This window comes from Babylonia areolata, chromosome 20 (assembly GCF_041734735.1).
Source record: "Babylonia areolata isolate BAREFJ2019XMU chromosome 20, ASM4173473v1, whole genome shotgun sequence".
Classification (NCBI taxonomy): Eukaryota; Metazoa; Mollusca; class Gastropoda; order Neogastropoda; family Buccinidae; genus Babylonia; species Babylonia areolata.
Window position 1 is genome coordinate 33,462,284 of NC_134895.1, and position 10,359 is coordinate 33,472,642.

The 10,359-nt window shown below is 41.5% G+C and overlaps 1 protein-coding gene across 1 annotated transcript; it reads left to right on the forward strand.

Annotated features, from left to right (window-relative positions):
• The first annotated feature begins 519 nt into the window (after nt 1-519).
• Nucleotides 520-8,824, forward strand: LOC143295260 (uncharacterized). The gene is made up of 7 exons (XM_076606845.1): nt 520-579; nt 1,632-1,895; nt 3,563-3,613; nt 5,000-5,027; nt 6,668-6,865; nt 7,074-7,192; nt 8,360-8,824. The coding sequence occupies exons 2-7, from the start codon at nt 1,710-1,712 to the stop codon at nt 8,477-8,479; spliced, it is 702 nt and encodes a 233-aa protein (XP_076462960.1). The 5' UTR covers nt 520-579; nt 1,632-1,709; the 3' UTR covers nt 8,480-8,824.
• The last annotated feature ends 1,535 nt before the right edge of the window (nt 8,825-10,359 follow it).

Genomic DNA, 10,359 nt, shown 5'->3' on the forward strand with positions numbered 1-10,359 from the left:
CAATTTCATTCTGTTGTCATTCATTTCGAAGTGAGTCATTTAAAAACAAACACACGAACAAACAACAACAGCAATAATAACAACAGAACAACAGTGAATCCTTGATGGCTTATATCAAAGATATATAAAACACAAGCATCCACGATTCAGAGAGAGAGAGAGAAATTGCACACACACGCATAAGCGCATTGCGTGTGTGGGTGACACTGACAACCAGAATGTATGAAAAAACAAACAAAAAATGAGCAACATCTTTGGAATTTGATAGCACCGAAAAAATAACGGTGGAGACATCTGTTTCAGTAAATAAGAAACGCGAAAATAACATATATGGGGAACACGTAAAATATATGTGAACTCGGTCCAGCTCAATCACAGCTTTGCACAAGACACATCACCACAGGAATTGGCCAGTGACAGTCACGTGGATGCACCATAACCTCTTCCTCCCCCTCCCCTCCAACCCCCTGCTATAAATACGGGCAGAAAGGGAGTGAAGTGCAGACGTCTGGGGTGATTCCTCATCAACGACACGTTCCTTCTGTGACTGGTTCTGGTCTGACGGCTTCACCAACACTGGTCAGTAGCACTTGGCTTTCTGTTTCTTCTCAACACAGTACCATCCATATTAACTATATGAGGATGTTTTACTAGCACTTTCAATCTGACAAAATATACCTCCATTTGTGTGTAACAAATGCCATGAACTGGTCACCTTCACTCTCACTGGATGTCTTTTTCAGTATCATTCAGTTGTGCATGCTGCCTTTCTTTGAAGTTGAGCTGTTAAATCTGGAAACACTGCTGGGACAAAGATATGTTTGGCTTCTCTGCCACACCCTGCAGTTTATGTCTTATTGCTTCTAATCCAGCAGCGAGGACAACTTGGGTGAGAAAGTATCTGAACTTTCAAAAGTAACCTCACAGACAAAAAAAGTATGCAAATCTGACCATGAATATGAAAAAGACCAATGCAAAACTACATTAAACTGCATATCATACCTATGCTACAAGAGTCTGACAAAGGGTTGACTTTTCGTTTTTCATTTTTCAATAGAATTAAGAGCACTTTATATCGTGTCAGAAATGTTGGGCCACTAAGATGACAGTATAAACAGAAGGAAAGCCGATGCATGCACTACATATCATTTCAAATCATGTTTTTATCCAACAGATTTGTTCATGTTTCGCACACTACAGGTACCTTTTTAGATTGGAAAATGAAACAAAACTACGATAGAAATCTGTGTCAACGTGCGTCTGTACGTGTCTATATCTGTGTACATTTTCAGTGATAACTGATTTCCTGCAAACTGAAAAATAATTCGGGATAATATTTTGACCAGCAAGTGTAACAGCTGTCATCGACAGATGCACACTTTTGAAAATAGACAAATAATTTTGGCCACAACTGGGTGGACAATTCGTATATCTGAAGTAAGTGAAACAATAGCTTAGCAATTGTGTTTGATTTTAGTTAAACGTTTTTAGATTCTTATTCTTGGTATTTAGTCAATATCTCAAATAGTATTTGGAAACAATATTTTAACACGATTTCACAAATGAATAGCCGGTGATGTTTGAGGCATAAGCTTCACCATATATTTGCAATCTTTTTCCTTTTTTTAAAGTCCATCTCAAGGAAAGAGATACATATTTCCTTCCACATCGTCCGACTGAACCAGCTGTTCCGAGCTCCTCGTTCCACCATGCACACAGTGGGTTTTCTGCTGCTGATGACGGCTGTCATGATGACACAAGCTGATCAAATCAGTGACAGCCTCCAGCTGACTCCCCTCAAAGAACACCTCCACTTGTTTGACGTCATATCTGATGCACCACTTGCTGACGTCAAGGGAGCTGTTGCTTCTTTCAATCCTCGTCATAGCTTCAAGGTAATGTTTTTGCGTGTGTGTGTGTGTGTGTGTGTGTGTGTGTGTTTGGCCTTTAGAATATGCTTTAGATGCTTTTGCTTTGTCTTTTATGGCTTTTCCACATTGTTCTTTCCAACAAATGTTATCCTAATGTTGGTTTGATTTTACTGAACTACATTCAGGAACCAACACGTCGCCATTATATGAGACATTTTTCATAGATTTAGCGTATGAGCTGTGAACATTTTTATTTGCTAACGTCGACAGAAAGAGTGTTTCTGAACCTTGTCATGTCAGCTTTTTATAATTGTATTTCAAAATCTGATCTTTTGCAAGGTAACTGACCTTACAAAATAATGTCAATCTATAAGATTTAATGATCACTGTGTGGCGTGTCCTTGACTGTAACCCACTCACATTCTGACACAATTACAGGTGAAATAAGAGATATACATATGACTGTTGCTTTATGTCGTGATATACCAGGGATTCTGGTTATACTACCACCATTCAGTAGATGTATAGACGGATCCATTACATATTGATGGCCGTTTTGCAGTCTTTGTTCCAGAATGGGGAATGGGCATTGGAATCACCAGCTTTTAACCATTTTCATTAAGTCCTGTAGAGTTCATTACCTATCTGTGTTTTGATTGTCAGGTCTCTGGGTAGGTATACTGAAGCGATGTTCTCGGCAAATTGATTTTGACTGTACACTCTTTTTATATTACCCATGTCCTCAGACTCAGGCGGGTGCACCTGATAAAACATCAACAGTTCTCTGACATAGGTAGCTGTGTTTATCTTTCTCTTATGATCCTCCGACTGGAATATGAGTGGATATTGTATCAAACAGATTTGGAGTTTAAGGAGTTTAGTTCTGTTTACGTTTAATGACTGCCAAAATCAGGCCTGTTTGTCGAATGATTCTGCGCAATGTTAGATAGGTTTGATGAAATGGACCTGATGACTATGTCTGCTTTTCCATTTTTGTTACCGCACTAAATTTGTCTGTTTAATATATGATCATTGCATGAAAAGCTAAAGAAAAAAAACGATAATGGCGAAACAGTTCACTGTTTCTGCGCTGAAGATATCTAAGCAAATGTGTTAGCATTCATCTGCACATACCATAAAGAAAAGAACATAACTATCCAGTCCGTTCTGGTACAGAAAAAAAGTGGAAAGCCGTCTTCCGAAAGAAAAATATTACTGTTCGGAATAGTATTTACTCCCATCAGTAACGCCGATCTGTGTGTGTATGTGTGCGTGCGTGCCACAAAACTCAAACACAGGCGAAACTGACGACACTTTCAATTTCATTCTGTTGTCATTCATTTCGAAGTGAATCATTTAAAAGCAAACACACGAACAAACAACAACAGCAATAATAACCACAGCAAAACAGTGATTCGTTGATGGTTTTTTCAAAGACACATAAAACACAAGTCATCAACGATTTAGAGAGAGAGAGAGAGAGACTGCGCACACACGCGTAAGCACATTGCGTGTGTGGGTGACACTGACAGATTGTATGAAAAAACAAAGAACAAACAACATCATTAGAAGTTAATAGCACCGAAAAAACAATGGGGAGACATCTGTATCAGTAAATGAGAAACGTGAAAATAATTCATATGGGGAACACGTAAAATATGATACGTGAACTCAGTCCTGTTCAATCACAGATTTGCACAAGACACATCACCACAGGGATTGGCCAGTGTTGGGGGGTGGCTGTGAGTATGTTTTCCAATTGCTGAATCTTTTTATTCTGAAGTGCACTCCAGACGGGATACAACCAAAAGTGGGCCTGTTGTTGCAACATCATGAGTCTGACGGGATGACATTGTCAGCCTAAACAAAATCCTAGAATGATTCCACGAGAGAGAGAGAGAGAGAGAGAGAGAGTCTTCACCCGTTCTTGATTCCTGGATAAAATTCCTGGATGGTTAAAAATGTGCAAATACTGTCAGTGTCCTGTCACGTGCACAGAGTTCGAAAAAAGTGAGGAGACTATGCATGGGCTATCCGACTTCGAAAATTCACTTTCAGCCACACCAAGCACAGACAACAGTACACACAATTATCATTAATCAGATTATCTTAATTTCTAAACAATTTCATACACGTTGCACTCTTAATGCATGCAGCACATACTCACGCACCATTCTACATGTGCACTCAATGATGATTTCGCTAAACTAATTGAAGTTTTTCCTGATTCTGACTTGTGTAAATTATGAAATAAAACAACCAAAAGTAGAAATAACGAACTTTGATTATAATTATTGAATTCGCTTCGAAAACAAAGTTTTCTTATGTGATCCATGGGACCAAATATATTCTAAGTTCACTTACCGAGTCAGCTGACAAATCTCAACCTTGACAGGTGGAAACTACGACTTTCGTCAACGAATGATCTCAACACACTGTGCTCTAGTATTACAAAGAAGATACAACTCACTCAACAAAGTAACAAATTCTTGTGCAGTTTACAACTAGGCAACTGCGTTGACATTGGAAAGAAGGCCATATACCAAAATCAAAACTTTCTAAAACGTCGCTTCTTGACAAGACCTCAAAGAAAAACAAAAACAGAAACAAACAGACAAACCTAGTACCGTTCGAGTATCAATCACAACTTCTTTGGTCAAATGGTTGAGAAATCATGTTGCAGAGAAGTTGGAGGAGAAACTTTGTGTGGTTAAAAGTGTTTAGAATGAGGGGTACTTCTGTTTGGGTTTATCTGGGAAAACGATGTCAAAAGCAACATTTGCTTATGTGAAGACGTTGTGGCTGTGTACACTCAAGTATGATGATAGTATTTAAGTGAAGAGATTTGAAAAACCAAACTTCCATATCTTCCCTCCAAGTGAACTTTTTGACATCCTTTTGCTTGATGAAGTGACAGATAAGACATCACTGCTGTGATTAGCTATGCTTCTTTGGTGCAGATATGTGCATACTTTCAAATTTATATGGCTGTTTGCCTGTTCATTTCATCCATGTATTCCAACAAAAGAGCTCCAAAAATATGTTTATTTTGATAATACATGTGTGTGTGGTGCGTACGTGTGTGTGTATGTGTGTGTGTGTGTGTGTGTGTGTGTGTGTGCGCGCAGGCTATTGGGCAAGACAAGTACATGTTTGGTAAGCTTTTTTTTGTTTTGTTTTTTTAATTTTCATTCTTTTTAAAATATTGAAAACATATAGTTTACGATATTTACAATATGAACAAAATAGTATATATTAAAAAAAAAGAAAAAAAAAAGACCCAACTGACAAACTAACAAAATATACCACCAGCCGCCGTGACGAAGTAATTAGCGTCGCAGACTGACAGCTGGGAGAATGCAGGTGGAGGTGGGTTTTTCGGCCCGCTTCCGGCTCCTACCCAGAGTTGAGTGTGCTATGGGCTTGTATGGGAAGACGTATGGGAAGTCGAGTATCATCCACTTTACGGATGCGTTTTTGTGTGTGTTGGTCTAATTTCTTGACCAACACTGCAAATGTCTGGTTGACGCCGGGATATCATTATGACAGGAAGCGTAGAGTACAGCCTTGTCACGTGGTCCCCATCATGAATGGACCTTCATAGCAGCATCTTCATCATCATCGTCATCCTCCTCCTCCTCCTCTTACATCATCATCAATATGAAAAAAGAAAAAGCCCCAATTATGTGGCATTTCATGCCCTGCTCTCATGGTGACCCCAGTTTCAATACCCTTCTACTTCCGGGCCTAGGGTGAGTCTTGTCAAGGTCTTTAGTGTCGGCAGATTCATGGGGGACTGTCTTTGGAGGGACGTGAAGGCGGTTTCCACTCTATGGGAGACGCTCACTCTGGCTCTGTGACTACGCCATTATTGTCGTCAGTTCGGGGCTTAGTAGGTGGTGTCCTAAGTGCGTTAAACCAGAACAGGCACTACCGAACACCACCAAAGTGACTCAGCAGCAGTGCAGGGTCTCCTCTGGTGTGTGGTCTTCTAGCGATGTGACATTGATTGTTCCCTGTGGACTGCCAACACTGGGACTGTGACAGACGAACCTGGGTGTGGCCGTGCAAGGGGAATGAGTGGCATGGGAGAATGCCACTGAAATGGTGCAGATGATGAGGCAGCAAAAAAACAAAACAACTGAAAACAAATATTAAAAAAAACAACCCCCCCCTCACTCACACACACACACACACACACACACACACAAAACAAACCCCCCAAAACAAACAAAAGTACTTGGTAAGTATTTATCTTTTAATCTCTAGGACCACATCTCGCGAGTTCCCCCCCCCCCTCACCACCACCCCACCCGCCCCCTACTCCCCTAAACAGCAGTGAGTTACCTTAAGAAAAAAAAATGATACAATTTTTATATCTCTCTACCTAATAGTCGAGGTGGCAGGATGGTTAAGACGCTCATCTACCAATACAGGGTTTGGGTTTGAATCCCGGTCTAGTCCTTTCTCCCAAGTTTGATTGGAAAATCAACTGAGCATTTTTTTTTCATTCGGATGAGACGAAAAACCGAGGTCCCGTGTCCTGCACGCACACGGCTCCCTGAAAAAGAATACTTGGCAACAAAATTCTGTAGAAAGAAATCCACTCTAATAGGAAAGGCCTGACAAGCTCGTTGGGTTATGCTGCCGTCAGGCATCTGCCTAGTAGTGATGTATATATAGTGTGACAGAAACTGAAATTAATGTGTGGAGAGAGAGAGAGAGAGAGAGAGAGAGAGAGAGAGATGTCATACCATGACATGGGGATGCTGACTCCAGTTTCCTCTTCTCATCAGTGATTATCAGCAGTGACACAGCCGCACTGCGTGACCTCACCTTCCCGGCAGGCTCTGTAGTAACGCAACATCCGGTGGTTCACACCAGCGAGTTCATGGCTATGTTTGGTGTCAAATCGGCCTGGAACGAGAATGATACTGATGAGGTGTTGCCTGATACTGTCCTGATGGTTCACGAACAGACATTCCTGCAGCCAGGTGAATTTAGTTATCTCTTTCCATCTATCCAGTCTGGCCAAACATCCCATCCTCTGTCGCCAAAACTGTTTCTCGTTTATGTAGGGATATTTGAGCATTGCAACGCATATTTACAGTGACGTTCTTCCTGCATAATACTTTAACCTCTGCCTGAAGAAACAGGACTCTCTCTTACCATCATTCATTTCAGTCTGCTCCATGGTTGCAGAGACCCAGTGTCTGACACGGTATGAACGAGAGATGGCCAGCTGGGCCAGGCAGTTTATAGACACACACGCCTTGGTCAAACCAGTGTCCTATGCTGCCCTTGCTGCCTATCCTCCCAGGGTGAGAGACGTAGATGCAATTAAACGATCCTTTTTTCATGGGAATAGAAAAGTTGTTTTTGTTTTTGCTTTTGTATTGTAGTCTTAGTACAATCCTCATTCCGGAAGTGAAACATAAACACACAACCACCGAATATGATGACGGATAAACTAGCTTTTTCAGATTCATATCAAAGGATAGGGAAACGAATAATGTAAATTTTGTGTCAGTAAATAAGAAGAGTGAGTGATATGTGAAGAGAGGGTAAATTGCTGGACAGTCACTCAGGAGAGGGATACGTCTGGAGTCTTAAGTCTGAATGGTTTATTGTTTAGGCGTTTCTGCCCGTGACAACAGGGGTAAGGGGGGAGCGGACTTCCGTGTTAACATCCGTTCTAAAGAACAACGTCAATATATGAAAAGCAAACAAAGGGAATGAAAGAGAGAAACAGGCTGAGAGAGTGAATGGAGAGAAACACAGACAGGGACAGAGAGAAAAGAAAAAGACAGCTGGACAGATGGGAGTGTAACCAGGTGTTTCTTTGGGTTAAAGTTTTGGACATCAGGAGAGAGACAGAGACGAAGAGAGAAACCATGATAAAACATGCCAGGTATGGAGACAGCTGAACGGAGAGGGGGTAGGGGGAGGGGGGGGAGCGGGAGGAGGGGGGGTTAGGGGGGAAGCTGTGGGGAGGCAGGCAAATTGACAGGCAGACATATATTTGAATGATCTTAAAAGAAGACAGAGACATTGTTCACAACAGTAAATGAATCTATGTGACATAGTCAAAATCATTTCCGCACAACAAAACTTGTTGACACGAACACTCAGTCTGATAAATAAATGGCAAATGCCTAAATGATAATCTACACAGGGCAGGTTACGTCAAAAGGGCTTCTGGATATACTTGCCTCTGGATAAACTGTAACCAAGTTAAGTTTTAATCGAAGTTTTGAGGCGTGAAGAGACTCATACTTAATTCTGCATTGGTTAATCAGTCAATGACCCAGTGTGCTACTGTACCTCCATGCATAGATTTTTGTCACACAGGATTGATGCCCAGAGAAGTACATGACGTCGTGACAGTGCATTGACGTAATAAGTCGAAATGATGTACACATCTCAGGTTGAATCAAAGTACAAATGTTAGTACGTTTTAACTTACTTGTAACTTGCTTTCATTGCAGATCTTCATCTTCGACAAGTTTGAAGAGAACGCCTCGCAGAACGTGGCCAGAATGGGGATGGAACAGGTTGGGGGACCCGGAAGGAATCTGCTGACCACCACGCGAATTGTCAAAATCTAAATGACGTCACTTCCAATCTGGCCCTTCAGTTTTCAAAATCATGACGTAGATTTAACGTTTGATGAAACTGTTGGTATAGATGTGAACCTTCTGTCAAAATGTCTTTATGTTTGTTAACATGACGCTTTTGAATGGCCAGTCATGTCACAGTTCATAGTGTTTATGGTAGGAATGGCACTGTGTCTTACACATCCCATTATTTTTGTGTAATGAAAGGAAGAGCTGACATTGTTTTTGAATAGCTGACAGGTATATAAAAGTTGGTTTGTACCAATTTGATTCAGCTATGTTGTTCTTTCCAAAGACTGTTTGTTTACAACTCTTCAAGGAAATTGTTAAGGTCAATAAAACCAACAGCAGATAATCAGTGTTTCAACTTTATACACAGATCGAGAAAACTGAATGCCTACGCTACCTAGGAATACACTTCGACAGGATGCTGACCTTCAGAAAACATACGGAAAATACTGTTCTCAAATGCAAAAAGGGCCTTTCAGTCTTAAAGGCAATGGCAACCAAAGGTATTGAACAACGCCACTTCTTCCTGCTATATCAATCACTCGTCCTCAGTGTGATCGACTACGGACTTGGGCTAACAACACCGTCTCAAAGCAACCTCTTAAAATTAGAAAGAGTTTAAAATGAAGCTATGAGGCTGATCCTTGGAACAACAAAAGACACGCCCACAGAAACCATGCGATACCTGCTTGACCTTCCTTCAGTGCAGGCCAGAAACAAGTTAGAACAGGTCAAGACCTACTTCAAAGCATTCGAAAACCCTCAAAACCCACTGCATGATGCAGTCAAAGAACCAAAAGGCAGCCGTCTAGGACGAGGAAGATCATGGATGGGGCAAGCAGAAGACACAATCCAGCTAGTATGCCGACTACAAGACCTGAAAGAAACAAAAGAATAGGGGAAAACCCCCGAAAACCTCAACCATCTATTCAACACAGCCATTTCACCCACTCTAAGAAGACATTGTCTGGAATGGCCAGAGGGCAAAACTGATGCGGAAGTGAAGCTACTCATAGAAGAAAACAGTAAAGAAGAGGACATCATCATATACACAGATGGCTCAGTCACCAAAGACCAATCCAGTTGGGGATTCACTGCGAAACAAAATGGAAAAACAGTTAGGGAAGAGAATGCTGCCTACAAAGTCACAACCTCCAGCCTAACGATGGAAGTTGAAGCTGTGACACATGCCCTCCAGTGGCTATCGTCCATCCATACGCCCGGAAACCAACATGTCATGATTCTAACAGACTCAATGAACCTCATACAGAAAATAGAAAACGGAATGGGAAGCCCAGAGTGGCATAAGGCAATGCGCAATTTTCAGATTAAAAAACTCACATGGTCATACTGCCCGGTACATGCAGGAGTTACGGGAAATGAGCGAGCTGACAGACTTGCTGGCAACGCAACACCAACGAGCGGCCTACATCTAGGAAAATCGGAAATCCTCAGAAAAGTCAAAGGATATCAAAAAGAACAGGTACAAGGCCATCACACCATCAATCGCCTCAAAGAAATAAAAGCAGAGAGAGGGAGCGGCCGTAAGTCTAACATGAAAGGTAGAGCACGATGCTTTGCAAATCAAACAAATATCGGCATCATTTCCAAACCAACATTGCGCAAATTTCTTCAAAACGGAACAGAGTCTCTGTGGGCTTTTCCAAATCCAATAGACTGAGCAACACACTAGACGCCACGTTCTTGGCATCAGAGATCTTTTCTCATCCCTCTTGCGGCCAATCAGTGGCAGCCTCTGTGCGTGTGTGTATGTGTGGGTCTGTGTTTTTGAGTGCGTTTGTGCATGCGTGAGAGTGTAAGTGTACACAAGTGTCAGGAGAGTTCTGTGCATGTGTGTGTGT

Bases quoted from the DNA above. Each gene is read 5' to 3' on its own strand.
- LOC143295260 (XM_076606845.1), top strand. From the start codon at position 1,710: ATGCACACAGTGGGTTTTCTGCTGCTGATGACGGCTGTCATGATGACA. The intron at 1,896-3,562 runs GTAATGTTTTTG...GTTCAATCACAG, and splicing joins ATCCTCGTCATAGCTTCAAG to ATTTGCACAAGACACATCAC. The intron at 6,866-7,073 runs GTGAATTTAGTT...CCATGGTTGCAG, and splicing joins ACAGACATTCCTGCAGCCAG to AGACCCAGTGTCTGACACGG.